The sequence below is a fragment of the Crocuta crocuta genome, unplaced genomic scaffold, assembly GCF_008692635.1.
Source record: "Crocuta crocuta isolate KB4526 unplaced genomic scaffold, BGI_CrCroc_1.0 scaffold197, whole genome shotgun sequence".
Taxonomy (NCBI): domain Eukaryota; kingdom Metazoa; phylum Chordata; class Mammalia; order Carnivora; family Hyaenidae; genus Crocuta; species Crocuta crocuta.
Window position 1 is genome coordinate 8,573,529 of NW_027532002.1, and position 24,806 is coordinate 8,598,334.

At 39.0% G+C, this 24,806-nt stretch overlaps 1 protein-coding gene across 3 annotated transcripts in view; it reads right to left on the bottom strand.

Annotated features, from left to right (window-relative positions):
- Positions 1–17,127, bottom strand: part of TAX1BP1 (Tax1 binding protein 1) — a 75,472-nt gene extending 58,345 nt beyond the window's left edge. For 2 of the 3 annotated variants that reach the window (XM_077775456.1, XM_077775454.1), the window contains exons 1-2: positions 17,013–17,126; positions 9,621–9,789 (exon numbers count right to left, since the gene is read on the bottom strand). In XM_077775456.1, coding sequence (XP_077631582.1) covers positions 9,621–9,782 — 162 coding nt within the window. In that variant the 5' untranslated portion in view covers positions 9,783–9,789; positions 17,013–17,126. Of the gene's footprint in view, positions 1–9,620; positions 9,790–17,012 lie in introns of all 3 variants that reach the window. The other variant, XM_077775455.1, reaches the window with a different exon arrangement.
- Between the last annotated feature and the right edge of the window lie 7,679 nt (positions 17,128–24,806).

Genomic DNA, 24,806 nt, shown 5'->3' on the forward strand with positions numbered 1-24,806 from the left:
TCATCTTACAAATTAAGAAACCAGTAAAAGGCCAGGAAATGGCAGTCAGGATTTCAACGTAAACCACCAGAACACTACTCACTCCTTTCTTGGCAAGATATAGAATACTTTCACACCTTAACGACATTCCACCACTTTCCTTTCAACGAGTCTATAACTCCATAATTCTCTAAAGTACAGTTGACAAAAGACACAAATAGTAAAGAAGGAAAGCTCTGTTTGTAGCTAAGAAAAACAAAATGGGAGAAATAAGACACTATCATATGAGAAAAATATGTGTAAGAAAAGAGATGCTGAATGGTTTGGTCCCGGTGTTTTCTCTACGTGAATCACAATAGCTCAGGCTATTCCTTATTGGTTGCCTACAATGGTAACTTAGTATATCTAACATATTTTGCTTTCCTTTATTCCCTTTATGTCTGGGCAACTCTTCTCAAGAAAGTGGTTGACAGCGCTAGGAGATGTCACAGGTATCCCCTGCTGACTGAGGAGAAGACGGGGCAAGATGCAACCCAATCAGAGTATAAAATATAAAACTATGCTTTAAACTCCTTTTGAGGAAGAAACACTGACAATAGATCTTAGGTCCTTCTGGAAGGGGCATATCAGGCACACATAAAAAAATTAATGTAGAAGTTTCTCAATCAGGAAAGACACAAAGTACAGGCTCCTTTAGCTTAGGTATGACTTGTACCTAAACTCGCACATGAAAATATAGTAGAGCGGGTCCTAATGGAAGAAACACAGTGGTCCTCTGAAAATTATGTGTGAGTACATGATAACAACAGTAAGTATCTAATTAAAAGAGTCATTAACAATGAAGTATCTAAGTCACAGCTTGTTATTATTTTGCTGGTCACCTCGTTATTTTCCTAGTCACCTGGTTAAATAAAACACAATTGGAATTCAGATTTCAGAATTCAGACTGCAGACTTAAATACCTTAAAATGCAAGGGAATTTGCCTTTTAGTCTACTAGCAGCAAATGGAAGGAAAATACATTTAAAATCGATAACAGCAATTTTAAAACAATGAAAAATGGCAAGGAGAATAATAACTTAGAATAAAGTTCCCCTGGCTATCAAAACACTTCGCTTCTAGGAGCTGCACTTGAATCCAGTTAAGAGGTATTCTATACTAAGGAAGGAGCCAAAGCAACCGTTATTTCACATAGTTTAGTGTGGGGAATTACAAAAGTGCTGGGGATAATTCTTCTACTAATGCAATAGCAGAACAAAAGCATAAAAAAGAAATGAAACAAGGATAACATGGAAGGAAAAAAACAAGGGTTTTCTCTTTATTCTTTTTTTAAATTGATTTATTTATTTTGAGAGAGACAGAGACAACACAAGTTGGAGCAGGGCACAGAAAAAGGGAGACAGAACCTGCAGGCTCTGCACTATCAGTGCAGGGCTCAGCTCAAGAAACCATGAGATCCTGACCTAAGCTGAAACCAAGAGTCAGGTGCTTAACCAAGTGACTTAGCCACCCAGACGCCCCATGCTTTTCCTTTAAAAAGAAGTTAACATTTCAGAAAAATACATTGGATGAGAAGCACTGATAATAAAAGAAATTCTGAGATGGAATGTAAAGATCAGAAGGACCTCAAGATTACCTAGTAAAACTAAGATATTAATAAATTCTGGCGAAATCTTGATAGAAGAAAAGATAAACATTAGGGAGAGCACACAAAGAGCACGTATAAAGAAACAAACAGATTTGGGGGAAATGATTTTGGGGGAGAGGTAAAGGAAGACACACCTAAGACTTGGGAGTAAGAAAGGCACTGAAAATAAATTTGTGGATGATATATGGAAAAACATAAAACCTACAAAATAGTATAAAACGAGCCTATGGATGTTTAAATGCTAGAAAAATATACACCAAACCTAACAACAGATATTTCTGGGGAAGATGGGGGTACAATGGGTAAGGGCATGCATTTTCTTTCTTTTGTATACACTGTAGTTTCCCAAAATCATTTATAAGAATAAAACTCCTCCCTTTTTAAAAGAAAAAAACTGCAAAAATGCCTAAATATATGTGAAGATAAAGTAATGCTGACTGTAAAATAAAAATATCAACCAATATACGTCCCTCCATAAGGCAAAATGTTACAGAGCTACTTATATGAAGAAAGTGACGGGCACCTGGGTGGCTCAGTTGGTTAAGGTTCAGACTTGAGCTCAGGTCATGAGGTTGTGGTTTTGGGCTGACTGCTCGAAACCTGGAGCCTGCTTCAGGTTTCTCCCTCTCTCTCTCTCTGCCCCTCTCCTGCCAACACTGTCTCTCTCAAAAATAAATAAAAACATTTAAAATAAAATTTTTAAAGAAAAAGAAAGGGATTAGCAGGGTGTCTGGCTGGCTTGGCTGGTGGAATGTGCAACTCTGTATATTAGGATTGAGGGTGTGAGCCCCATGTTTTATAGAGAGATTAAAATCTTAAAAAATCTTTTAAAAAATATTTTTAAAAAGTAATTATAATCATAAGTGAAAAATTCAGGACATGCAATACTATTCAAACAACTTTCAAAATATATGCAATAGAAAAAGTGAAAGTCTCCTTCCTTTAATTAAAAAAAGACTGGAAGGAAATACTTAAACATTAATAGTGCTAGCGACTGTTATTAGGTAGGAATATAGCTGGGCAACGAGACTGCTGATCATCTTAATTTTTTTTATACTTTATTCCAAGTTTTTTAACATTATGATTATTTTACAATTATTTTGTTTTTAGGAGAATACTTTTTAAAAACAAAATGAGACAAGATTCAAGGGAGACCAAGGCAGGAAAACAGAAAAAGCAAACAGAAGTACAGAAAGGAAAGGAGAAACAAGGAAAAACAAACAAAAGCTTGAAACAAGATACTCAAGCATAAAATCATTGCTCAGGTTCATTTTCCACACGGAAAAGTAAAGTTTTGTTTTGGGTTTTTGTTTTTTGTTTTTTTTAATCTGGTGAAAACAGTATCTTACTGGGAGGCTTTGTCTGCCTAAGTGACTTTGGAAACATGACAATCACTGCATTCCCACTTTCCTCACCTAGAAAAGTATCTGAAACAGGAGATCTGTAAGTCTCCTTTTGAAGTTTAAAAAAAAAAAAACTCCTGGACCTTTAGTTTATTATAAATTATTTTAATTATAAGGTAATTTAATTTGACTAAGCATAAATCGAAATGTAAATTCTTTGTGCTTATATATTTGTACAACTAAAGCCAAATCAAATTCATAAACACAAACAACTAGGAGTGCCTGGGTGGCTCAGTTGGTTGAGCTTCGACTCTTGATTCTGGCTCAGATCAGGATCCCAGGGTCATGGGACCAAGCCCCATGCTGGGCTCCCCGCTGAGCATGGAGTCTGCTTAAGTCTTCTCTCTCTGTCTCTGTCTCTGTCTCTCTCTCCCCCCACCTCCCACTCACATGCTCCAAAATAAATTTAAAGATTTTTTAAAATAAACACAACCATAAACCCAAACATAATGTGATCTATAATATTTCACTTCAATTAATGTTGGATTTACAGTAAAAATACAGTATGAGGTATACTTCTAAATCTTTTCCTATATTTTTACCTCAACTCTCTCCCTCATAAAATCCATGTTGAACTTATTAGGAACTCTGTTGCTAATTTTACCTAACCAGATCTCTCAATCAAACTGCCAGAGAACAATTCTTTTTTTTTTTTTTTTTAAGTTTATTATTTTGAGAGAGCACAGGAGGGGTAGAGGGAGAATCCCAAGCAGGCTCCACACTGTCAGCACAGAGTCCAAAACAGGGGCAAACTCATGGAATCGTGAGATCATGACCTGAGCTGAAACCAAGAGTCAGCCGCTTAACCAACTGAGCGTCCCCAGACACTCCAGGTGTCCCCAGAGAACAATTCTTGAATGCCAATTTACATGAGGTTCAAGATCAGCTCCAAAGTTTTTTTGTGTTTTTTTTTTTAATGTTTTATTTATTTCTAGGAGAGAGAGAGAGAGAGACCACGTGAGCAGGGGAGGGTCAGAGAGAGAGGGAGTCACAGACTGAAACAGGCTCCAGGCTCTGAGCTGGCAGTCAGCACAGAACCCGACGCGGGGCTCGAACCCACGAACCGCGAGATCCTGACCTAAGCAAAAGTCGGACGCTTAACCGACTAAGCCACCCCGGCGCCCCGATCAGCTCCAAAGTTTAATGAGTAACTCTAAGTTACTTCTCTCTGGACCTCCATTCCATTATCTGTAAAATGGGGACTACAATGTTCTAATGAAAAACTTTGCAAAATATAAATAAACCTATGTTACGTGTCTAGTTTAGTTATAATCAAAAGCAGTCAATACAAAGGAGAGGGAAACTACAAGGAAAAAATTAAAATCTCCAACCCAGTCTATATCCCTTGTCTAATTTCATTCATTTCCCTACCCAACTTTATACTCAGTTAATCATATCAATAGAGCACCTAAATCCACCTACTATCCTTTGTCTTCTTGACTTCCCATTCTCTCCCCGACTTTCACCTCTCCAAATCACAATCTGAATGATATCCACTTTTGGAATTCTTCACTCATAATTCTGGGTGCTAAACCTTTCTGGATAAGGTCCTAAAACTGATACTCAGCAATGTCCAATGCCCTATGACATTCTTCCACAGTAGCAAATCTGTGGAAGACCAAATCTTCTGCATACTCAAGTCCCCCTGGACTCTTACTTAACACATAACCTTGTTCCTCCTTACTGAATATACTGAAGCCATGAATTCCAGTCCAGATTCTTTCAACTAACTGCTGACAAACCTCCATGGATTCTACATAAGGATTACCACCTACAACTGACTCCCATTTTCTTCTATCCTATGCCTTCGTTATCCCACCTAGGAAATTAGGATAGTCTAAACATTTTCTCTGCTTCTATTCTTCTCTAATTCCAATTTACCTTACTCAACCTTCCAAGATAAAAATTCACCTCTAAACCTTATTACCCTGCTTTACTTTATCCCTCAACCAAATATTAAATTCATAATGTGATCCAAAACAACCATTCATCTTTTTTCTTAATGTTTATTTATTTTGATAGAGAGCGAGCACGTGTGAGCAGAGTGAGGGGTAGAAGGAAAAATGAAAAAGAATCCCAAGTAGGCCCCAAGCTGTCAGTGCAGAGACTGAAGCAGGGTTCAATCTCACAAACTGTGAGATCATGACCTGAGCTAAAATCAAGAGTTGGACAGTGAAGCAACCACCCAGATGTCCCGTTTATCTTCTAAAACTATTATGTGTCCCAGGCAAATCAAATTCTGTAACACTTTCTCAAAACATACCACACACACCTTCCCTTCATTCCTTCCCCCTTAGGGCTACCATCTGGGCACTTTCTCCCTGCTTGCCTGTCAATATCTTATCTATCAAAATCATCCTAGATGGCAATTTGCAGCATGCATAAAGTGTTTAAAAACATGCAACGCAATAAACATGGCTCCACTTTATTAAACATGATTTCTGGAGTCTTCCCATATATTCTGAAATTTTTACTACATGTCTAAAACTACTACTGAGTTTTAAAGTATTATCTAGAGAATTCTATAATCCAAGGGCATTCTACACAATTGTAATCATTTATATGAGTATTTATTTCTTAAAGAAAAGTTACAGTCCTTGGAGTACACAAGAGATAATAGTCTAGCATTACCAAACCAAAAAGCAGGCAATGACCCCCCCAAAAAAAAAAAAAGTTGTTACCAATCAAGTTATATAAAGAAGTCACACTGGTCAAGTTATTTAATCTTGGCATTATTCCACAGATGATAAAGAACTTAAGAGTTTAAAACCAAAGGAAGATATATTCAGATTTTTATTTTATATTATAGTTTATACAGAGTAGTTTGATGAATAGATGGGGGGGTGGCAAGTATGAAGTATGAAAGCAGAGGAAACAAGTAACCTATTGCAATAGTCCTGGAAAGAGAGAAGGAGGGCGTTAAGTCTACAGCAGTGAAATTACAAATATAGAAATAAATAAGCAGTAAAACGGACAGAATTCGTGTTTGACTATATTTGAAGGGAAAGTCATAAGCTTTTGGCTTAGGCAATAGGCCATTAACTAAAAATTTTAAAATTCAAAAAACAGAATACGCAGTCCAAAGGAAAAAGGGAAAGATTCATCTTCTTGAAATACAATTTATCATACATCAGCCTGCATACCTATATATACAAAGACATATCACTACCCTTAATAAAACCTACAAACAGTTGACACTAACACTGAAGGTCCTCCATACACAGACTAAAGATTAATTCCAAACCCATCTCTCTCCACTTTCCTAAATGAAACTTATGTTCCAAACTAACCTGTACTCATGAACATTCTCACCTCTGTGCCTTTGCTTATACCACTTTCCTACCAGAAATGCCCCTCCCTTCCCTTTAATCGTATTCCCCTACTTTATTCTTCTCTGACCCATTCTTGCACAAAACACCAATTCTCACTCAGTTTCTTTAACTTGATACTCTTAGCTCACATAAAATCAAAACAGGTACTGATTTCAGGAAATGCTTATAATGAGTGTGTCCCCATTTTGGAATTTGACTTAAAAAAACAACAAAACAAAATAGTAAATGACTCCTCTATCAGACAAAATCAAGGAAGGAGGGATTCAAAAAGGAACTGAAGGAGCAACTGGTTGGCTTAGTCAGTTGAGCATCTGACTCTTGATTTCAGCTTAGGTCATGATCCCAGGGTCACTGATCAAGCCCTGCGAGCTCCACACTGAATGGGAAGCTTGCTTAAGATCCTCTCTCCCTCTGGCAAACTAATCCTTGACAAAGCAAGAAAGAATATCCAATGGAATAAAGGCAGTCTCTGCAACAAGTGGTGCTGGGAAAACTGGAGACAGCAACATGCAGAACAATGAACCTGGACCACTTTCTTACACCACACACAAAAATAAACTCAAAATGGATGAAACACCTAAACATAAGACGACAGGAAGCCATCAAAATCCTCGACAAGAAAGCAGGCAAAAGCCTCTCTGACCGGCAGCAACCTCTTACTCAACACGTCTCCAGAGGCAAGGGAAACAAAAGCAAAAATGAACTATTGGGACCTTATCAAAATAAAAAGCTGCTGCACAGCGAAGGAATTAATCAGCAAAACTAAAAGGCAACCGATGGAATGGGAGGAGATATTTGCAAATGACAACTCAGATAAAGGGCTAGTATCCAAAATCTATAAAGAACTTCTCAAACTGAACACCCGAAAAACAAATAATCCAGTGAAGAACTGGGCAAAAGACACGAATAGACACTTCTCCAAAGAAGACATCCAGATGGCCAACACATGAAAAAATGTTCAACATCACTCATCATCAGGGAAACACAAATCAAAACCACCATGAGACACCACCTCACACCTATCGGAATGGCTAACATGAACAACTTAGGCAACAATAGATATTGGCATGGATGCAGAGAAAGAGGATCTCTCTTGCACTGCTGGTAGGAATGCAAACTGGTGCAGCCACTCTGGAAGACAGTATGGAGGTTCCTCAAAAAATTAAAAATAGAACTACCCTACAACCCAGCAACTGGACTACTAGGTATTTACCCAAGAAATACAGGTGTGCTGTTTCAAAGGGGCACATGCACCCCAATGTTTATAGCCGCACTATCTACAAGAGCCAAAGTATGGACAGAGCCTAAATGACTACTGATGAATGGATGGATAAAGAAGATGTGGTGTATATATATTGACAATGGAATATTACTCAGCAATGAAAAAGAATGAAATCTTGCCATTTGCAACTACATGGATAGAACTAGAGGATATTATGCTAAGCGAATTAGAGAAAGACAAGTTATCACATGACTTCACTCATATGAGGACTTTAAGATACAAAACAGATGAATATAAGGGAAGGGAAGCAAAAATAATTTAAAAACAGAGAGGGGGACACTCTTAAATATGAAGAACAAACAGAGGGTTGCTGGAGGGGTTGTGGGGAGCGGGGGATGGGCTAAATGGATAAGGGTCATTAATAAATCTACTCCTAAAAACATTGTTGCACTATAGGCTAACTTGGATGTAAATTTTATTTTTTTTTTTTAATGTTTTATTTATTTCTAGGAGAGAGAGAGAGAGACAGCATGAGCAGGGGAGGGTCAGAGAGAGAGGGAGACTCAGACTCTGAAACAGGCTCCAGGCTCTGAGCTGGCAGCCAGCACAGAGCCCGACGCGGGGCTCGAACCCACGATCCGCAAGATCATGACCTAAGCGAAAGTCGGACGTTCAACCAACTAAGCCACCCAGGCGCCCCTTGGATGTAAATTTTAAAACTATTTTTAAAATAATAAAAAAAAGATTCCCTCACCCTCTCCCTCTCTCCACTACTCACACACTCTCTTAACTAATAAAAGGAACTGAAATGGCATTATATGCCAAACTTTATTTTGTTCAATATTTTTTTTTATTTTTGAGAGACAGAGTATGAGTGGGGGAGGGGCAGACAGAAAGAAAGGGAGACACAGAATCCCTAGCAGACTCCTGGCTACAAGCTATCAGGACAGAGCCCAGACAGGACTCAAAGTCACAGACTATGAGATCATGACCTGAGCTGAGGTCGGTCACTTAACAAACTGAGCCACCAAGGTGCCCTTTGTTCAATAGTTTTTCTACCCTCCTCACTCTATATGGCCAGCTTTTACTTCTAGATACCCTCAATGTCCCTAATTCTAGCAGTTACTCTTCTTTCTACTTTGCTGCTTAACTTACACACACCAATCAAAATTTCAGGACCATTAAAATCAGATCTAAAACAAATTTATTCTGAGGGAGAATCTAGGTGAATCCAGTAGAAAAGTTTAATTGTTAACATTGACATTCTGAATATTCAAATGACTTTTTCAAATTTTATTTAAGTAATCTCTACATCCAAAGTGGGGCTCAACCTCACTCCAAGATCAAGAGTCACATGCTCTTCCAACCAAGCCAGCTAGGCACCACAAAGAGACTCTCTTATGTTTTAGTTCTCTACTACATTCTAAAGAGTTGAAATTGCCAGAAAATCTGCAGCAAAGTAAAACATCACCATAATGATCACCTCAATGTAATTCACAAATATTATTAAAAAAATGGAAAAACTTAAGAAAAGGGATACCTGCCGTCAGAGAGTTCGCTATTTAGTCATGTAAAACAGGAAAGTCTTATAAAAACATAAGACAATATGAGTGATATTTAAGTAGAAGTGTAAAATAATAACATGGCTATAGAGTTGTATAAAATTAATTACAATGACTGGAAGAGATAGTAAATGATATAGCAACACAAAAGATTTTTTTTCAGGTAAGAAATGGAGAAAATAGAAGGAGAAAAAAAGGATCCTGAAAAAGTTTTCACAAGACCTTGAGTGACACTAAACCTTCTGATCAAAGAGAGGAGGTGAGTCTGGTGAAGTGAAGTTCCCAATATTTGTTGTATACTACTCTATACTGTTAAATATTTCATGTTTACAAAATGTTTAAATTTACAATTGTAAAATAAAAAAAAAGGCCCTCAACGCAGAGGCAAGACAAAGGTTATATAAGCTACTTATCAACCTGCTTAAAAAGAAAATAGAGAGTACCTACATAGAAGAAATACACAGTAAGTTCTTACCTTGAATATACCGACCCAATCTTTTGGATGTGGATGGATATATGGAGTTAAGGTGTAATGACATTCCAGGTGTGCATTAGGAAGATAACTCTTGGCCACATTTTGAAAGATGACATGGGCAAAGTTGGAAGTCTGCAAGGGGACTTCTTGAAAGGATGTCATTGTGAATCTGAAACAAGTAAATCACGTAAGTTTAAAAAAAACACGTTACACCTTCAGAAAACATTTAACATTGAATGCAAATTACATTAGAATGCCATAATTATTGAGAACATACACAGTTGGAACTCCTCCTTAAAAATATGATTTTTTTTAAATGTGCTTAAATATAAAAACACAACAGGGAAATAACAATTTATAAAATGACTCAGAAAGTTACACAGGGATTTAAAAAAATGTTAAAACCAGTATCAAAAACTCTCAACTCCTTAGAAAGTCTAGCCCACTGCTTCTTTTGCAAACAGAAGCAGTGTTTCTATGCTGAATCCCTGAACTTAATTTTTTTCCTCAATCTGACCCATCCTTCTCCTCTAGGTTCTAGGCTCCTATTAATTAATGTAAACCTCTCTGTGCCTGACCCATGCTCATGATCCCTTAGACCAGCATTCTCAACCTGAGCTACATATTAAAATCATGAGGGGGGTCTTTAAAAAGGGAGGGTGGATGTCATCTGGCTGGCTCAGTTGGTAGTAGAGCACACGACTCATGAGCTCAAGGTTGTGAGTTAGAGACCCACATTGGTTACAGAGGTTACTTAAAAATAAAATCTTTAGGCAGGTCTGGTGGCTCAGTCAGTTAAGCATCTGACTTCAGTTCACGAACTCATGGTTCATGAGCCAGAGCCCCACGAGGCTCAGTCTGCTTTGGATACTCTGTCCCCCTCTCTCTCTGCCTCTACCCCACACAGGCTTGCACACGCAAGCGCTCCCTCTCTCTCTCAAAAAAACATTAAAAAAAAAAACTTTAAAAAATAAAAAACTGAAAGATAACAATGACTTTCTGGAAGCAGGACCTGGGGAGTATGGGTGTGTTTATGCATTTTTTCTTTAAAAAATAAAGATTAGATTTTTTAAGATTTTATTTTTAAATAACCTCTACAACCAACAAGAGGCTAGAACTCACAACCCCAGAGATCAAGAGTCTCATGATGTACCAATTAACCCAACCAGGCACCCCTCCCCAAGTAATCTTAATCCAGTGCGCAGCCAAGATAGAGAACTACTACTTAGGTTCTCACCCAACCCAACAACTTAAGTATTCATTACCACCTCTCATTTCCACAAATGCCCAGACCTAGCCTATCTTCAGGACTTCTGGTACACACTTGTTTAGATCTTTCAAACCACATAAAATCTCAGCTGGTCTACTGAACACAACTCAGCCTATTTGTTCCTTTCAAAATATACTGATTTTACCCTTTCATTCTGGCTTCAATGATCCTACCCTGACTTCCACTGTTAATGTGCTCTTTCCATATATTTATTGATTTAAAATAAATTATTTTTTATGGGCACCCAGGTGGCTCGGTCATTAATCATCAGACTTCAGCTCAGATCATGATCTGATGGTTCATGACTCTGAGTTCCACACTGGGTGAGCTCGAGCTCCGCTTTGAGTAAAACACTAGCCCCACTTTGGGTGAGCCCCACTTCAGATGAGCCCCACTTCTCTCAGTCCCTCCCTCTCTCTCTCTCCTCTCTCTGCTCCTCTCGAAGGATTCTCTCTCTGCCCCTCGCTCACTTGAGACCTCTCTCTAAAAAATATTTTTTCTAATGTATGGTGCCAATGAAATACATTGCTGTTGAAAATCTCTTATTGATTCAGTGAATGTTCACTGGCTTAGTGAACACCAAGCACAGGAGATATGGTGAAAATGAACTGTAAAAATCTGTAGGACATAAATATTTTCCGCATTTTAATAGTCCACTACTTTTTGAGAAAAGGGATACAACTGAGAATTTACTCAAAAAAGCCATCTATACGTGTGTCACAGACTCAGTACAATTGCTGATTACTAACTCTACAGTACACATAAACTATGACAACGTCCCTGTGGTACTGCTTCTGAGTCATCACAACAGAAATCCCTGTAACAGGAAAAAAGAGGCAAGATTTTTACTAACCAAATTAATCTAATTTGCTTCACAAATCCAAAGTCTTTTTATAAGGCAAACAGCAGTTAGTCTATCCTCATATTTTAACTATTAAGAAAGCCTTTATTGCTAAGAAGATCTAAGACAACATGCTTTCACATATTTCTTTTGCTGTCCTGTTTGAAATACTAGCAAATTTTTGAAGTTCCAAAATAATCAAGACTTCCGAAAATACCCACTTTTCTCCTTATGTCTGCTGGGCTTCTATACAAGTACTGCTTTACTGAAACAATATACTGGACATCTCACAAAGAGAATGTCAGTGGTGAGCCTAGAAGCCACTGCTAGAATACCAGACCAGATGACTATTAGCCCTAAGCTCTGCCAGGACTCCAAGGTAAGGACAGTGCATTCGGTGACAATCCTCCTAGATCTCTGCACTAACAAAAAGGCTTTGTGACCAGCAGTCCTATTTCACAGTAGGACTTAACTAGTATTCCCCAGCTGGTATGCCAAAGCCTTCAGTAAAATGAAAAAAGGTAACACTATTGACAAATATTGGGAACTATGCATAAAATGAAGTGTTATTTACCTTGCTTCTTTAAATTGTCTGAGCTAATTTGGGTTCAGAGGGATGTCATGGTGCTAATAAAGTCACTAATGATAATCTCTCTTCAGGTCAATGGCTTCATAAAGAAGGAAAAAATAACCCATCAATTCCAGTTTTGAAATATTGTTCAGTACTGGTTATATCAGTAAGAGAAACTATCGTTGAATCAATGAAACCAACCTCTAGCAAATACAACTACCAAAACTGAGACAAGAAATCAGTAATACTTTTCTACAAAGAAAATGATTATTTCAGTTTCCCTGAGGAAAATATTTATTAAGGAGAAAATAAGGCTACATTAGAATGAGATGCCCATGTTTTTAATTAAAAGCAGTTTAAGAATGAAACATTTTCTTAAAATTTAATATTTCCCAAACAAAGCTGTAATTATGTTATAAAACAAGGCAGTGAAGTTTAAACTTTTGTTTAACCTCAATTACAACAGCGTTTTAAAAATCCATAATCAATCTTACACTTTTACTTCACTAATCAGATGAAAAATACCAGGAAGGTATAGATCTACGTATTTATATATGTCTGTTTATAAATAGATCAAAAAGGACTCAAAAGTACACACAGCACGGTTAACAGTCTTTACTCATGAGGAATGTGTGAAGACAAACTTTTAACTGATTTTTTACCAGTATATATAAATGCATTGTTTTCACTGTTTTAAATAAACATATTAACATAAAATTCCATTTGTAAATCTTCTCCCCAAAATTCAAGTTTTTAACAGAAAACCCTAATATCAGACTTTAAATATATTCATGATTATAAATCTTAATTTGTGATCCTAATAACCTTCTTAATCTCTCTCCAATACTCCTTCCTACCTTTTTAAAACTTTCAGTGCAATTATAACTACAGAAATGTTTTACAAGTCATTCTAATCTTATTACTAGCTTTTTAAATTTTAAAAATTAAATTCCAATAGATATCCTAGTCATAAAAAGTTAACAAGGGTAAATGTAACTTGAATGTAATTACCACATGAATTAATCCATTTCAAAATGGTGAAATAAAATTTCCCACATTAAGTCCTGTTTCACTCCTTACTCAGATAAAGAAACAAAAAGATGGGCAAGCTTTAAAAAATGCTGAAATTCACTGAGAATGTCAATGTATCAAGATGATTCACAGGCAGATTTATACAATATCCATGCACACCAGCACACGCGCGCGCGCGCGCACACACACACACACAGAACACACAGCCCGGTGGAGAGGTAATGTGCAAAGTCACTGCATCACCTTGTGGTAATGCTTGGGAAGTGTAGCTTCACTAACATCCTGAGAAAAAGAACAAACTGTTCCTCAGCTGGAGAGGAAATAGAGCCCCCTACACACAAAGAGAAATGGAAGGAGCTATACTAGACCAAATCTTACTTCCCATTCTCTGAAGCACGCCTCTAGAAACATGGGTACATTAAGATGCAAACCAAGGCTAGGCAAAATTTTTCGACCCAAGAATTAAAGAACCAAACACATTCAGCTGGGAAACAAAGTCTGAAACACATACACATGCTGCCTGCAGTGACCTCTTCCGTGTTTCCTACTATATTCTCTAAAGGTCCGACATCTCTAGAGCTGCTTTGTATGAGTTGCTGTAAACTGTATAAAGTCTTTGGCCTAAAATCCAATTTTGTTATTTTGGGGATTCATTCAATTATCTACAAAAAAAGATAATGTGCAGTGGGCACTCAGTTAAGTAGCTAAATAAGGGTGGGGGCTAGGAAGAGGTAGAAGCACTTCAATGTTATGTTTCTTCCTACTCAAACTTTTTCAAGCCCAAAACAAATCTGGCTTTTGTGTATTTTTCCAGTGGCTTCTGCTACTTATTTTGCTGGACTTGTCCAAAATGTAAGCCTTAGTCAAGCAAACTAGAAAATATACTATTAATTTTGTTTTGTGTCATATTGACTGTGGTAATTGTATTTTTCAAAGTCCTTATCAAGTTAAAGACGCTAAACAAATTAAAGTGAAATATCCTGATGTCCAGGATTTATTTGCTTTAAAAACTCCAGGGGGGGAAATGTTTTGGAGGAGACAATAAAACAAGATTAGCAAAATGGGGATTCCTTCTACCGTTTATTCTCCTTTTGTGTATATTTGTAAGACTAGTAATAAAAACTCCATGTATGACCTACTGCAATAGAACACCTTACATGTATTGGATGACAAACTTAGCAAAAATAAAAGTTTTTATTTTATTTATTTTTTTAATGTTTTATTTCTCAGAGGGAGACAGCATGAGCAGGGGAGGTCAGAGAGGGAGGGAGTCACAGAATCTGAAACAGACTCCAGGCTCTGAGCTGTCAGCACAGAGCCCGACGCAGGGTTCAAACCCACCAACTGTGAGATCATGACCTGAACCGAAGTCAGACGCTTAACTGACTGAGCCACCCAGGCACCTCAAAAGTTTTTGAAATCTTCAGTTAAAAATATTTGAACTTTAAAAATTATCTCCAAACTTCAGTCCCATAGGACACACAAATATTTGAAGGAAGAACTGTTTAACATTCTAATAGTTTCCAATTATTCATACTTTAGCTCAAACACGATCAGCTGGTTTATAGGGCAGAAAAATGTTATCTGCAATCTTTTGGGGAGGCAGAAGCAAAGGAACAATCTGTTAATTTGCACTCTTAAAACCAGCATCCCTAGCACTAGAATTCTTTACACCTGAGTGCCACTGCACTCTGCCCAGGTGTCACTCATACCACTTTTATTTACTCTGTAATTGTTTTTAAAGGTGGTTTCTAAAAAGCTCTATCTTGGGGCACCTAAGTGGCTCAGTCAGTTAGGCATCCAACTCTTAATCTCGCTCAGGTCGTGATCTCACGGTTGGGGAGATGGAGCCCCGCGTGACTGGCTCTGCACTGTCAGCACGGGCCTGCTTGGTACTCTCCCACTCCACCCCTTCCCTGCTCGAGCTCTCTCAAAATAAACTTTCTATTTTTTTTAAGTTTTTTTACTTTTATTTTTGAGAGAGAACGCAGGCACGAGCAGGGAAGAGGTGGGGATGGAGAGAGAGAGGCGGGGGAGGGGGTCAGGGAGGGGGGACAGGACAGAGGATGAGAAGCTGGCACAGAAAGCTGGACGCCGAGCTTGAGCCCACGAACTGTGAGATCGTGACCTGAGCTGAAGTCCAATGCTTAACCCACTGAGCCGACAAGGCGGCCCTCAAAATTAACTTTTTACAAAAGAGAAAGAAAAAAATAAAAAGCTATGATCTTGGCCCATTTAAAGAGAATTTTTATCTTTCTGTAAGGGTTTATTTGAGCCAAAATAAACTTTAAAAGGCCAGATGAGCATACAGCCAAAATTTTACTTAGTAATACCCAAATTCCAAAAAACAATAAAATCCAATAAACCTCACATATGTATTCCTCCAAGAAGTACATGAACGCTGGCAGAATGTTTCATATTTAACATTAAAATGGCTGCAGCCATAACTGTAAACAGAAGTAAGCAACAATGTGACAAGAAAAACAAAAACTACAACAGGATGTTCTTTGAAGTTGTAAAAGAAAAAAAGAACTGAAAAAAAGACCCAATAAGTCATTTCTAAGGTAATCAATCCTTTGAGAAATCAAGTTTACTTACAAAACAGAGGCCTGGCCTCAGTCCCTTCTCTATACCTGCATGGGACTTTGAGGGGCAATCGCCCCACTTTTAGGTTAATATGTTATTGAATTCATCTCTTTAAATGATCTAGAACTGAGCCCGAAAATTATCATTAGTGCCTCAGTTCGCGCTGTTTGTAGAATTTTACAATGACTACAATGCAGACCTGAGTAAGATTTTCCCATCTAAATCCTTGTCCTAAATAACTTCTGAAGCCTAAAACCTACTCTATAGAAAGTCAAATGCCACAGTGTTTTCAAATAAACCTATTATTAAAAAGAGAACATATGTGTATTAAGCCACAAACACACAACCCAAAAGTTTGCCCCAGGCGAGGAGCGCCGGTGCGGACCAGACCACAACTTGCGAGCCTGCAGGGTGGGGGAAAGGGAGAGTTGTGAAATCAAGAAAAGTTGCCTAAGCAAAGGAAGACTTGTGNCCAAACCTGAAGCCCAGGTGAAGGGTGCGATCCGGCCCCAACAGCTAACTCCGCCCCCGGCCCACACACGGGAGGCGGCGCAGCGAGTCTCCGCCTCTTTCTCCACTGGCGACACAAACCAAAACACCTGGGTTTCACCCCACCCGGGCAAAACCGAGCCACGGACTCGACCTGTTTTCCTAAGCTCGCCTACGCCGGCAGCGCACATACTGCCCTCAAAACACACCCTAGAATGGGCCTCGAGCAAGAAAGATTGTTCCTCGGGGGTCCCCCGTGTCCCCCGCCCCCGCCACAGTGCCCACGTCCCACACGGCTCTCCCAAATCGCGAAGGCCTATCCCGGGGCCTCCCCGCCGTGGGGGGCGGCCTCCCGTCGTTTTTCCCAGCCCCACCGCTAACCGAAGTTGCCCACGCCCCCGTCACAATCGTAGTCCCGAAGGAAAAGTTTGTCCCGGGGAAGGAAAGCATCGTCATTTGGCTGCAACGTCACCGCGGAGATCATTCCCGAGACTGGCCAGGCCCCTAGACTCTTAAGAGGTGAGGAGCGTACCGCGAGCCCCCGAAGAGCTGCGGCTGGGGCCCCCGCACAAGGCGCCGGAGCCGACCGGAGAAGGCACTTACCCCGCGAGGAGCTCCGGGACAGAGAGAGTGTTAGAGAGGCTTCCGAGCCGGTGCCGCCATCAGCTGCCGAACCGCTTCCGCCACCACTACCTCTCTCCACCGGCCGGCTACGCCTCCCCTCTGGGCCAAAAAAGCCGGCGCACGTCACTTCCGGCTATGGGGCCGCCCCTTCCGCCGGCGCCGCGCCTGGCGGGCGGGGCCTTTCCGCTGAACAGCGGCCTCTGGAAACAGGACCTTTCACTAGCTCCGTTGGCGGTTCCAAATTCCAGGCCGCCCTTTTACCTCGAATCGCCTACTCCTCCTTTTTTTTTCAGCCTCCCGGGAATCGCCCACAGATCTCGTCAAACAGGGCCCGTTTGGATTTGCGTTTTTCGTTTAACTATTACTTTGACCGGAAAGTTAGGCAACTTACCAGTTAGGTTGGAAGGCTAGTACGAAGTTCTGTGGACTATTAATTACCGTGGCATTGCCTGCCTCTTAAAAATCCTGTCTAAATGAATCCCTTTATTTTATAGATAAGAAAGTAGGGAAACGATAGAAGTGAAGGAAGGGACCACAGAACTAGGGCTGCAACCCCTAACTCCAAAGCTCTTTTCCAGCTCCTGGTTGGGAAATCTCAGTCCTGTGCTTGCTTGACTGAGATTTTGTTCATTGGAAGACCTCGGTTCTAGGCGCGATCTAGTTTCAATGCTCTAGGATTCTATTTCCTCTTGCCCCAGCAATGGTCTTTTTCTGCCCCCACTTTTATGAGTGGTTACCTGCTTTTATTATCTGTGTGTGTGTAAATTTTGTCCTGTATTTTCTGTTCTTATATTTTCTAAAATCACTTTTGACTGTTAGGTGTCTTACCTTCCTATAGCAGGCATTCAGTTTGAATCCTAACTCCAAGGAAGCAAGTGTATTCTGTTCTAATTCATCATATTCCTCTGTTGCTATAAACCCCTTATCAAATCGTCAATATCCCCAGTAAAGAAAGGAAAATTGCCTCACATTAAATGCACTAAATACAGAACATACAAAATCCTGTAATACTCCTTCCTTTTTTTCTTCCACATACTTAAGATTACAATACCTTCAGTAATATATGTTCTCAGTGTTTGCTGATTTGTTTCCTATATGTTAAAATCTTTGAACTTGGTTCTGTTCTGTATATGATACTTGATGGTAGAATTTCAGAAGAACTTTACAGGTCATTTAGTACCAACCTTCCTATTTTACAGATGATGATAATGGTGTGATCATATCAGTAATCACTAGTGTTACTAATAGCATTCTGCTAGTAGTGGAAATAACTGCATCCCTTAAGAAATGTAAATATAATAGGCGTGGCTGGGTGGCTCGGTCTGTTCAGCTTCTGACTTGGGCTCAGGTCACTGATCTCAGGGTTCGTGAGTTCCAGCCCAGCATCGGGCTCTGTGCTGACACCTCAGAGCCTAGAGCCTGCTTCAGGTTCTGTCTGNAGAGAGAGAGGGAGTCATACACTGAAACTTTTTTAAGAGGAGCGCCTGGTGGCTCAGTCGGTTAAGTGTCTGACTGAGCTCAGATCATGATCTCACAGTTCGTGGGTTTGAGACCCGTGTCGGGCTCTGTGCTGACAGCTAGCTCAGACCCTGGAGCCTGCTTCAGATTCTGTGTCTCCCTCTCTCTCTAACCCTCCCCTGCTCACACTGTCTCTCTCTCTCTCTCTCTTTCAGAAATAAATTTTTTTTAAAAACTTTTAAGAAAGAAATGTAAATATAGTAGTAAATTGTATAAGCACAATTTTTCAGAGGTGTCACTCTATTTTTTAACCACATTACTTATTTACATATAATAGATTTCTAGTTGCCGCCAATTTTCAGTTAATAAAATCAGAAAAACAATATGCTTAATAAAAGCCATAACTGAAAATCAGCATTTTTATGCAAGTCTTTTAACTTTATTTTGTTATTTCTGATAACTTGTTGAATTTTCAGACCTTATTTTCCCCATGGAGGTATTTGCTTAGGGATTTTAACTTGCTTTAATCCAGTTAATAATGACCCCTTGAATTTTTAGACAATGTTTTTCCCAGCAAGCTAAATATATTTCCTTTCGGTATCTAATTGAATTTTTTAAAATTTTAGCCTATTGTATATATAGTAGTGTCCTTGGGCCATAAGGGATTTGGATCCACACATGAAGCCTTTGGGCCAAGACGGGTTTCAGAATTCAGAATTTAGACTTCAGAAAAATGTACTTGCTTTATGTTACATGACATTGTACAAGCTCTGCAGCAGCACCTCATAATCAAGTTAACATTTTTTAGGAAAAATCATGACTATCACACTATGAAGTAGGATAAACAAAGCACTCAATCTTCAGTTCAGATCAGATTGTTCAGATAAAGTTTTGCCACTCTGCTATGTTGCGCTCAGGTCAAGTTTCACTGACAAATGAGTTCAGGTCAAGATAGGTTTTGCCAAGTTAAAAAAATAAAACTTTTATTTTCAAAGATTTTTGGATTCCAAAACAGTGAATAAGGGATTGTAGACCTGTTCATGAGAAGCCTAAGTAACGTCATTTTGAGATTAAGGCCTCCATTAAGAGCAACCTCAGGCTGCATGCAGCCCCAGGTCCAGGAAAAGCCTCAGATTGCTCAAGGCTGAAGCCACCCTCTGACCACCCTCAGATCAGCCAATCAAAAGAAGTTAAAAACATTCCTGTGGTTTGAGTCAGGGACTGAGGATTATAGATAGTTACTTTGTACAAACTAGCTAATCACTCACTGCTTGCCTAAAACCCCAAGTGGGCCCTTTGAACTCACCTCATAATTAGTCATTTTCAAAGGATTCTCAAAGGTCATGATTGGGTTCCGCCAAAAGTAACGGGCGCCTCACAGATACTGAATGGTCAAAACTGTTACCGTGGGTGCTGGACAATTATGATTGGTGCTTATGTGATGATGCAAAACGTACAACATGGGCACTGTAACACCCCTGTCCCTTACCCCATAAAAACCCTGCTTGCCATTATTCGAGGCTTCTCCTTGCTGCCGCTGCACCGGTAGACGGTTGAGACCCTGCTTGAGTTTGTAGGAAAGACCCTTATGTACCTGGATCACTGTCGGCTCTTTGGTGGTCTCTGGGGACTCGCGATTTGGGTACAACATTCAAAGAATTATTGGAAAGTAAACCCCTTAGCCTCTCATAATGTTTCTGGAGCAATTATAATTTCAAGTAGTTTCTGGATAGTTCTCCTAATCTATCGCACACCATCTGTCCTGTGTTTTGACCGAGCAAATATCTAAAAGACACCATTCCTCTGTTAGAAGGATTCATGATAACAAAGGGAAGAAAATAAATGAATCTATGAAAATCAGGGTGACTAAAATATAAAATATGAAAATAAAACAAGTATAAAAGATACTCAGAGATGAGAGAACTCAGTGTAGTCTTGTGTGAGCAGTATACTTTGCTTGGTGGAGGTAGACCACTGTTAAAGTAGGGTTTTGATGAAGAGATGGAAGAAAGAAGACGTCAAGTCAGGATATCGTTAACAAAAAATAATCACAATCTATGGAGAACACGGTGCTTGCCAGCCACTCAGCTTGATATTTTGATTGCCTCCACTCTTCACAGCAACCCCATAGAGCATCACCCCAATATGCAGGGAAATGTAGCTTCAGAAAAGTTAAACAGTTTGCCCAGGATCATGAAAAGGGCAAACCAGACTTGCACTTAAATCTATGACTCCCAAAATTCATGCCTTTTCCTCTGTGCCATGCTGGTTTTTTTTTTTTCTTTAATGCTGTTTCTTGATAAGTACTTTTTGGTCATATGTTATGCGCACTGGGTTATGCCAGGTGCTCTGGGAAACCAGAATACACCATGGTAGGAAATGAACCTTGAGAAGTAAAAGAGAAAGAAGGCACGATACAAAATAATTAATTTTGAATTAGCAAGGCTTTCTTAAACTGAACCAGGCCTTGACACAGGATCTGAGAAGGTAGAGAAAGGGCTTCTTCGAAAGAATAATTAAAAGGGCACAAGGGTGACAAATAGGTGGGACAACATGGTTTGAAAATTAGAAAACAAGCTCAAATAGACATGTTATAGAAATATCATGAGTTTTGAAAGGCAGGCAAAATAAACTGTTATCTTTTGGAAGCGTGATTTTCCTTAGAGTTTGTATTAAAGATTCCTTTCGCTAGAAATGATTCTTTCCTTAAAAATTAATACATCTGTAAACCTTTGTTTTAAAAAGAGAGCTTTTAAAGATGGGATTTGAATAATGGTAGGTTCTGGATAGAGAAAGAGAGGATTCAAACACTCTAAATAGGATTATTTTCTCATACTCTGTTAGGAGCCAGTCTTGATGTACTTACTCCTTACCCATATGGCCTCTCCTTTGCTACTCATCCGCATGTTTGTAAAATACTTTGACAATGAGCCATTACCCCCTCTTCTGTCCTTGCTTATGTCATCTGCTCATCTCCAAGTCACTCTTCCTCACTCACTGAAGGATATCACCTCAAGGTCTTCCTCTCCATTTGGTTGCTTCCTTGGATGAGATTAAAATTAGAAGGTCAACATGTTGGGCTTTTAATTTCTTGAACCCCCTCATCTCCAGTAACCACTCTACCCCAGACACCTATTTCTGTGCTCATACCTTGGACCTTGTCCCCACCTGTAACTCCTTCACCTTCAAAATTAAGCATCCTGCTCTTTGACAACAACCTTGAGGGTTTGAACCCAGGACCCTGAGACCAAGACCTGAGCTGCAATCAAGAGTCAGATGCTTAATGGACTGCACAACCCACATGCCCCAACCTTTTATTCTTCTAACTTGCTTATTCAAATAATGCCCACTCTATTTCTCAAACTCATTGGGATCTCTAATCCATTCAGCTCTCTCCTTTTAATACTTCCCTTATTATCCAACTCCAAGTCTATGGATTCTCATTTTGTTAACATTATTTCCAATACCCTATCCAATATTTTGATGGTCTATCTTGCAGATTAAGTCTAATTTCCTCTAACACATGTGTTTATAAACTGTGTAATCATCATATGCTTTACCACTAAAAGTTATGTCTGACAGTACTAAGCAAAAACTTTGATGTAAAAATTGATTGTTTTGGGACCCAGGTGTCAATTGATAGATGAATGGATAAGGAAGATGTGGTATATACACACAGTGGAATACTACAAAGCCATCCAAAAGGATGAGACCTTGCCATTTTGACAACGTGGAGGAACTAGAGGATATTATGCCAGGCAAAATAAGTCAGAGAAAAAACAAGTAATATATGATTTCACTTATAGGTGGAATATTTAAAAAAAAAAAAACAGTCTGGGGTACCTAGGGGGCTCATTCAGTTGAGCATCCCACTTTGGCTCAGGTCATGCTCTCATGATTCATGAGTTCAAGCCCTGCATGGCTGTTGCTGCTGTCAGCTCAGAGCCCACTTTGGATCATCTGTCTCCCTCTCTCTCTGCCCCTCCCCCACTTTCTCTCTCTCTCTCAAAAATAAATTAACATTAAAAAACAGAAAACAACTTGGGGCGCCTGGGTGGCTTAGTCGGTTAAGCGTCCGACNCCACTTTCTCTCTCTCTCTCAAAAATAAGCTAACATTAAAAAACAGAAAACAACAAAAATGAATAAATAAACAAAAAGCAGAAGCAGATGCATAAATATAGAGAACAAACTGATGATTGCCAGAGGGGCTAAACAAAATGGGTGAAAAGAAGTGGGTGATACAGTTAGGGAATGAATAAGTCACCAGGATGAAAGGTATCGCATAGGGAATATAGTCAATGGTAATATAATAGTATTGTATGGTGATAGATGGTAGCTATGCTTGTGAGCACAGTATAATGTATAAACTTGTTAAGTCACTATGTTGTACCCATGAAATTAATGTAACATTGTATGTCAACTATACTTCCATAAATACATAGATTTCTATACTTCAAAAAATACAATAAATACATTTTTTAAAACTTTAAAACTTAAACTAGGCACCTAAAACCACCTCAGCACTTTTTAGGTACAGCATTGTATCCTTTATAGCATTTTCATTCTCAAAATTTCTTGACAATTATTTTGTAATGATTATACTTAGGATTTATTTTCTGGAAATATAGAGTCTTGGGGCACCTGGGTGGCTCAATCGGTCAAGAGTCTGACTTTGGCCCAGGTCATGAATGCACAGTCATGGGTTTGAACCCCATGTCAGGTTCAGTGCTGACAGCTCAGAACCTGGAGCTTGTTTTGGATTCTGTCTCACCCTCTCTCTCTGCCCTTCCCCTGAGCGCACTTGCACACTCTCTTTCTCTCTCAAAAATAAACTTTATAAAAATAATTTTTAAAAAAGAAATATAGAGTCTTCAGAGTTTCTATGTAGCCTAAGCAATGTTTAAAGATAACTTTATTAAAATTTCAAATATAATTTTATATATAGTGTAGAACATACAAATTATCTTTCAACTAATAAAAGCATTTATCATAAAAATTAAAAATAAACAAGTTAAAGGAATAAAATGAGTCTTTGGGGAAGTTTCTTTCACTATAAAGAGAGAAACTATGTAATTCATGACATTAATAAACACAGCCTGGGGTGCCTGGGTGGTTCAGTCAGTTAAGCGTCTGACTTGAAATCAGCTCAGGTCATGATCTCACTGTCATGGGGTTGAGCCCTGTGCACTGAGCCTGGGGCCCACTTGGGATTCTCTGTCTCCCTCTCTCTCTACCCCTCCCTTGCTTGTGTGTGCACATGCCACACACAAGCTCTTCCTCTCTCTCTCTCTATCTCTCTCTCTCAAAACAAATAAATAAACCTTAAAAAAAAAAAAGGAAAGGCAAGAAAAGAAAAGAAACAGAGCCAGTAGAGATTTATACTTAAGTAAGACCTTTGCCCCACCTGGTTCCTACAAGTGCTCTGTTCTTGCGCAACTGGAAGTCACTGGAATGTAAATATTCTTTCACCTCTCTTCCTTACCTTACTGAGAGGAGTAACAACCAGCACGACTTTGAATTCTTACCATACTATGTCAAGAAGGTTCTTTCCTCACAGTGTTTTAAATTACATACCTTTATTTGGGGGACTCACTTGTATATCAGTGGTAATTAAAGTTAATTAAGGTACTTTTTTAAAGATAATCTCTACCTGCAATATGGGGCTTATGAACTTATGCCCCAGAGATCAAGAGTCACGTGCACAACTAACTGAGACAGCCAGGCACCCAAATAAAAGTTATTTAAGAAAATGTTGGAGCACCTGGGTGGCTCAGTTCATGGATCCGAGCCCCACATCCAGCTCTAAAATGACACCATAAAGCCTGCTTGGGATTCTCTCTCTCTGCCCCTTCCCCTCTCATTCTCTCTCTCTTTCTCTCTCTCTCTCAATAAGTAAATAAACCTTTTTTCAAAAAAGTAAAAGAAAAAAATGTTATTAAGATAATCTCCTGAACTTTCAAATCTTAACAAAAGCTGAATCAAATTTTAGGTTGAAATATATTTTTACTTCTTCAGATTTCATCCCCTCCCACCTTCTCAGGAACTCTATATTATTGCTCTTATATTCAAGCCCTCCATCTCCACAAGATCCTTCCCATTGTCTTTTCTATCAGCTCAAGTCTCTTCTATTTCATTTTTTAAATATTTCCTGGTCCCTGGGGAGCCTGGCTGGTATGGTCAATGGAGCATGCAACTCTTGGTTGGGGGGTTGTGAGTTCAGGCTCCATATTGGGTGTAGAGATTATTTGAATAAAATCTTAAATAAAACAAAATAAAAAATTTTAACAAAAACTTCCTGACTCCATATTTTCCTT